The sequence below is a fragment of the Macrobrachium rosenbergii genome, chromosome 55 (genome assembly GCF_040412425.1).
Source record: "Macrobrachium rosenbergii isolate ZJJX-2024 chromosome 55, ASM4041242v1, whole genome shotgun sequence".
In the NCBI taxonomy this organism is placed as follows: domain Eukaryota; kingdom Metazoa; phylum Arthropoda; class Malacostraca; order Decapoda; family Palaemonidae; genus Macrobrachium; species Macrobrachium rosenbergii.
The window spans coordinates 20766354-20773335 of NC_089795.1; the positions used below are offsets into that span (position 1 = coordinate 20766354).

A 6982-nucleotide genomic window follows, 5' to 3' on the forward strand; every position below is an offset into this window, starting at 1 on the left:
GGCGAGTTCTTCTCTAGCAATGGCCTTCCCAAGTATTGTACCATCTTCATACTCCTTCTTGATGAAGGCGACTGCACTTGAAGTCGCACCATAACAAGCTGCTACTTCTCCGTGACTTTTGCCTTCACATAACATTACAATAACGTCTACCTTCTTGAGTCTCATGATTTTCCTCTGGCGCTTAGGCTCTTTGCCAGAAGCCTTAGAAGAAGCAGGGCGTTTAGGAGTCATCAAAAGGTACGATTCCAAAAAATATGCTTAGTCCGTAGTACCATACACAAAACACATAACTGAGAGATAGCAGTGAACTAAGACACTGGATCATTTGCTGATTATCAGTAAACATGTAGTAAGGTATGTACACACGGTACTAATGCACATACGTATAACATTTTGCGCATACTGTACATTTTATTAGATGTTTTATTGTAGGATGATTTTTAAATGTTACGTACATAAAGTGTTTTAGGATGATACATAGTACGCAGAGCATATCTAAAATATGGATGACAATTGGACTAGCAGGGAATGTATGTTTACGTACGTCTGCGAAGTATTTTCATGTTACATACTAAATATATTTTCGTGACTGCTGTAAACACATTTTCATGATGAAAAAAGATTTACTAATTTTCAGTTATTACAGTACTGTAATATATTAATGCAAACACAGCAAAATTTCAATGACATATATTTGTTTTTCTTAAAAGGTGCTTTAGCCAAGCCAGCAAATGGGCAGAGAAAGAACATTGGATGTTGAGATGCTGATATACCCAGGTGCAATGATAGTCAACACGCTATTGGCTGTCATCTGCAAAGCAGCCAATCCAGGAGTGCCACTCGTTTTCCTTGGTGCTCATTGGCTGTACAATTGGCATTGACTGGCTGAACACTCCAATCTCACAAAGATGGAATTGGTTGTAATCGGGGATCTTTGTTTGTCAGTTTTAATCATTGTGTATCAATGCTAATTGTGCCCTACAATGCCTCATAAAAATCCCCTGCTCCTTCAAAGGCTTCTGGCAAAGAGCCTAATCGCTAGCTCGATGAGAAGGTAAAACTTCTTGATATGTTGAAGGAAGTCAAAAGTTATGCCACTGTGGCTGCCATTATAATGTCAATGAAAGTATGATTAGGTACATAAAGAAGAAAGAGGCCGAGATATGTGAGGCTGTAAGTATGAGCTACTGTAGGTGCAAAAACATGGACAGTGCGGATAAGATAATCAAAAGATGGAATCTGCACTGGCGCTTTTGGATAAAGGACTGCCATTAAGAAGAATGTCCCCTCATAAAAGTGCACAACTATACCAGCAGTATTTTGGACTGGCTGGAAGGCTTAATGGCATGCAGGCACAGGAAGGCGAAGGGCAAGGGGAATTAGAATTCTTAGGCTTTGACGAACCCATGCCAAAAGAAGAAGAGGAGGAGGAAGAGTCGCAAGCAGGACCATCATCAGCTCCTCAAGGTTTTCAGGCCAGCAAGGGGTGGTTCCACCTAAAGTCTGTTTCTCTGCAAGGGGGAGCAGCATCTGCAAACACGAAAGCGGCTGTGAAATATCCCGAGACGTTCAGGAAGATCATCCAGGAGAAGGACTACCATCCAAAACAGGTGTTCCATGTGGCCGAGACTGGCTTGTTCTGGAAAAAGATGCTGTCCCAACATACTTCATGAAGGACAAGGCCAAAGCCTCTGGATTTAAGGCCCAGAAGGATAGGGTTACCCTCCTAATGTGTGGGAATGCTGCTGGCTTCATGTTGAAACCAGGTTTCATTTACAAGGCTGCAAACCCCAGGACCCTCAAGAATAAGAACAAGGCATTGCTGCCTGTGTTCTGGATGCATAACCTCAAGGCCTGGATTACCAAAGTCCTAACGGATCACTGGTTCCATCACAGTTTCATCCCTCAAGTTAGGCAATACCTGAGCGACTTGGGCATCGAGTTCAAGGTGTTGCTGTTTGTGGATAATGCTGGTGGCCACCCTCTGGATCTTTATTAATAAAGATCCAGCTCAAGTTCCTCACTGGTAACACCACCTCTCTCCTCCAGCCTATGGACCAGGGCCTGATCCATGCCTCTAAGGCACTGTACACTCGGAACTACCTCCAGCAATGGACGCTGACAGTGAAATTATATGCTGAAGGAGTATTGGCATAAATTCATGATTGCCATGTCCGTCCATCATTGACAAGTTGTTGAAGGAAATGAAGGAGACCCTGAACGCTTGCTGGAACAAGTTGTGGCGGGAGTTTAAGCATTATAAGGGGTTCCCTCCTGAAGAAATTCAACATTCGGCCATTGGTAAGGCGGTCCAGTTAGTGAGGATTCTACGTGCAGAAGGCTTCGAGGACATCACTGAGGATGAAGTTGATACCCTCATTGATGCCCACTGTGTGGTGGACCAGGATTTGGAAGAGCTGACGAAGTCTGCTAGTGAGGAAGAAGACATGCCAGGTTCAGGGGAGGGGGAGGATGAGGACCTGACTTTGGAGCATCTGTCCCAAGTTGAGAGAATTATTTAGGAGGCACAGGAGATGGTTTCAACATGGAGTCCTTGTACGGAACACTCCTTAAAGTTTTCAAGTATCCTTGATTCGGCATTGGGGCCCTAAATCAAGCCCTCATCAGCATACCCCTGAAGAAGTGCCTCCCCAATCCCCTGAAGTAGTGCCTCTAGAAGTGCCTCCCCCAATACGCTGAAAAACCTCCGAACTCCTCTGACAAAGCGCCATTGAAGGTGAAGAGACCCCCTCAGAGGGATGTGTACTTTCTGCTTTGCTGTCATATCATATTGTCATTCGCCGGGCTGCACAGCTTAATTCGTCATAATCATCTTGAATCATCATTCATCACTGGTGAGTACCCATATGATTTACATATGCACATAGTATTAAATTTTTTTTAATGTGCATATGTATTTCTCTCTCTCTCTCTCTCTCTCTCTCTCTCATTGCATACACACCAATGTTTCCCCAGTAAAAGAAAATGGGACGGCTTGAATAGTAACTGTATGAAAGAAGATTTGCATGGCTGAATATGTAGGGGGGACTGGATTATTTTCACAAGTAGCTGTAATCCATACAGTACGTATGTATAATTTTAAGGGTAAAATGTTTAAGATGACTTTAAAATTATAATAATATTTCAAATATTAATACAGTAATAAGATAATATTTTAAGGTATATTTGATGTAGGATGATATTTTTAGGTATAAACACTTAGTGTTTGAACTTTCAAGATAGGCAGTTATAAGCATTTTTAGAGGGGGTTGTCAAGTATTCGTGTATTTTATTTATTTGTTGGGGGGGGTTACCATATCGGTGATTTTCAGTTAGCGGTGCTCGGTCTGGAACAGAATCCCCGCCGTTAACAGGGGACTGCCTGTATTCAGCACCTTCTCCAAAAGAAGGGAGTGTCTAAGGAATCTGAAGCAGCCTTTACAGATACCCTTAAATGCTCTTTGATCGAGGTCTACCAGGGTAAGTCGACAAAGTACTGTTGTTGGTGTCATCAGAGGGACCTTGATCCCCTCAAGGCACCTGAAGGACATAGCAGATTTTCTGGTTTTCCTGAGGCATGAAGATGACCCTGTCAGTAATGGGCTACAGGGCAGTCCTCACCTAGGACTTCAGGCTGAGGAGCTTCAACCTCTCCAAGTCTTGGGAGTTGTCGGCCATCCTAAGGGGGTTCTATAAGAATTGCCCTCCAAGAGAGGGGAGGACCCTGGAGTGGAATGTCACCAAAGTACTTGCCACCTTATGGAGAGAGCCCCCCCCTCCCCCCAACCCCTCCGGCAGGCCTCAGACAGGAACCTCACCCTCAGGACTGTATTCCTCCTGGCATGTGCCTTTGCCAAGAGGGCTGGTGAGTTGCACAGCCTCTTGTATGTGGTGGTACATGCCAAAGGTTGGTCATCCACGTCGCTGCAGTTTCTGCCTGAGTTTATGGCTAAGACTCAAGACCCCTCAGTCCTGGACCTTAGATTCGAGGGTTTCTTCATTCCCTCCTCGAAGGACTTCATCAGAGGAGACAAGGAGATGTTGCTTTGTCTGGTAAGGGCCCTAAAGCAGTATCTGAAGAGGACGGCACCACTAAGACCTGGATGCAAGAAGTGCTTTGTCAGTATGGGCAGAGAAACAGCAGAGTTTCTGGGAAAGATGAAAGCCCATGACATCAGAGCCATTGCCTCTTCAGTGGCATACAGGATGAACCACTTCTTCCTTCAGGTTCTAAAGGCAAGAGTATGGAAGTGCCAAACCAAGTTCATGTCCTTTTACCCAAGAGAATTAGTCCACAAGTTCCTAGACACATACACCCTTGGCTCCATAGTCACAGCCCAGCAGGTCGTCTATGATGTAGAGCCCCACCCCCTTTGTACAGCACATAGGGGTGGACAAGCTTGTGCCACAGGGACTCCAGAGTACCAGCCAATACATCTAGAAGGAGTGGAGTATACAGGATGTTGGCAGTGGTTGCAAAGTGCCTGGGCCTGTAACTTGAATGCCATATTTAGCGCCTTCCCTGGGCACCTCGTAAATGGGGCATGCCCATCTAATTTAGTAGGGGCAGATTGTCCTCCCACCTCAGAGTAAGTGTCCATTTATGAAAGCATAGGGTTGTAGTCCTATCAGAACTTATTAACAAATTTTAAATAATGGTAATTTTTATCCACCTCAACCACCCCTCTGGTAGTTGATCTATCCTCAGCCAGAGGCTGATTTTGCACCCCTGTTAAGCTGAGGAACTTGGGTTGTTGTGCTTCAGCAGTTCAGTAGTACTGACGATGATTGTGCTTCAGCAGTTCAGTAGTATTGATGATGATGATGATTGTGCTTCAGCACTTCAGTAGTATTGATGTTAATCTTTTAAACAACTTCAGGAGCTCCAGCAGTTAGCAAAGAGCTCATTCAGCAAACATTTGTATTACCTAGACTGTCAACAAATGGTAAAAGTATACAATGTGGCAATTGCTCTGCAAGCTCCTCCATTTTAAGTGCAGGATTATGTTTATTTTTTTCTAATTAGTTTCACCTTGTACACAGCTTTAATAATTATGCTGTTTACCTTCTGTATGTATGTATTGAACTTACCTTTTTTTGTATAAACTTACACATGAACCTTATATGAACCTTTTTTGTATAAACTTATACATGAAAATAAAATACTGTGATTGACTATTGCCTGCAGTGAAATTTATTACTACTGTACAATATATAGTTTATATCTGCAGGTTTCATAATTTTTCCACTCATCTATTCATTATTGTAAATTGATTGGTGCTTTAGATGAGGAAAGTGAGGAAAATTGGGGTGATTGGGAAAAAGGGAGGAATTGTTATTTTTTGGTTCTGATCCAAAAGATAGCAGAGTTGTAGCCAATATATATTTAAGAGGATTGGCCACTTTATGACATTGTCAAAGTGTCAGCTCTCCTTATATTTGTAAACTAAATGGTGCAGGTGAAATTGGCATGTTGTGTGTTTATGTATTAAACAGTTAAAGGGTTGAGCTTAAAGACTAATAATACTGATGTAATTCTTATACATTTAACTTAAAGTACAAAGTAATTACCAAGTACTGTCTTCCCTGACAACTGTCAATATGATTCATATACCTGGAAAACATTTTTAATAGCATGGTTATTTTTTTACTTTCATTCCAGATGGCTGGCCAAATAGATATGAATCGTCAGAGTGACCTGATGGCTGCATTTGAAGAGCAGTGTGGAAAATAATAAGTGAGATGTACCAAAAAGATATATATTTTATTGATGCCGACTCTGTTCCTTGTACACAACTTAACTCAGATATCACCTAAGTCCCCTTATTTGAAATGTTTTGTACATATATAGCCATAACTGTGTTTATATTTATTATGATTCTGTGAGAATTATTGTTGCTGTATATATATGTATGAAAGGATGTAAATGTTACATTTTGGCTGTGAAATCGTCCCTTGCCAATGCATGTTGTCGGCAAGCTCTACAACTGTTGGCCCTAGTGCTTGCTGGTACTCACTTTATTTAGCCAGACTAGGATAAGCATAGGTTATCTTAGTGTTGACAAAAATTAATTAAGTACCACTGTCAAGCATTATTGGGAGGCTAGCCTTTAGAAGTTGCTAGTCTACCATGACTACTAGAAATATTATGTATTATAACTGTCAGGATCAGCACAAGTCTTAGCCTATCAGTTGCAATGTACCAGAGCATGGCAGAAGTTATGGTTTGTCCACACCTCAAATTCATTCTCTCTCTCTCTCTCTCTCTCTCTCTCTCTCTCTCTCTCTCTCTCTCTCTCTCTCTCTCTCTCTCTCTCTCTCTCTCTCTCTCTCAAATAATAGTAATAATCACATCCTTTTTAAGTTATTGTACTATTAAATGAGAACTGTTGTAAATGTACTGTGAAAATTTAAATTTATACTAGACTTACTATGTTGGTGCTTCATTGAGGAGGATATAGGACAACATCATAATACTCTGCATCATGTGACATTCAATATTAAACCTGTTCTTTCCGATTCTCAGTTGTCAGCTGATATTGCTAATCAGCTGCTGACAGTAGGTATGGCCTGTGAGCCATGTATTTAAACTTTCCATATTGACCAACGATTTTCAACTAAGGAAATTAATCAATATTAGGTTTAGTATCTTTTTTAATAAAAAGATTTGAATTATTGGGCCATTTGGCCCCGAGACCATCAGATTTGTTTGAATAACCTCTCTAAATGTAAGATGTACTCATATCATTTGGATTGGGGTTTGGGTTATTGTAGATAACATTTTAAGGAAGCAAAATTCATGATTATTTAAAAGACAAAGGCTACTTGGTGACAAAGTATGTACATTTTGTCATCTCTCATATTGTGAACAATTGAAAGGAACATTGACCAATAAAGATTGTATTTTTTCTATTTGTTGGTGTTATATCAATACTTTTTTACTTTATTACCTTACTACATATATATATAATATATAGATAAA

The 6982-nt window shown here is 41.1% G+C and overlaps 1 protein-coding gene across 16 annotated transcripts in view; it reads left to right on the plus strand.

Annotated features, from left to right (window-relative positions):
- The window catches only part of LOC136835678 (bromodomain testis-specific protein-like), a 194299-nt gene extending 187597 nt beyond the window's left edge, over positions 1 to 6702 (plus strand). For all 16 annotated transcript variants that reach the window (XM_067099528.1, XM_067099525.1, XM_067099516.1 and 13 more), the window contains one exon: positions 5663 to 6702. In XM_067099528.1, the coding sequence (XP_066955629.1) occupies positions 5663 to 5734 (72 nt within the window). In that variant the 3' untranslated portion in view covers positions 5735 to 6702. The remainder of the gene's footprint in view (positions 1 to 5662) is intronic.
- Positions 6703 to 6982: the final 280 nt, after the last annotated feature.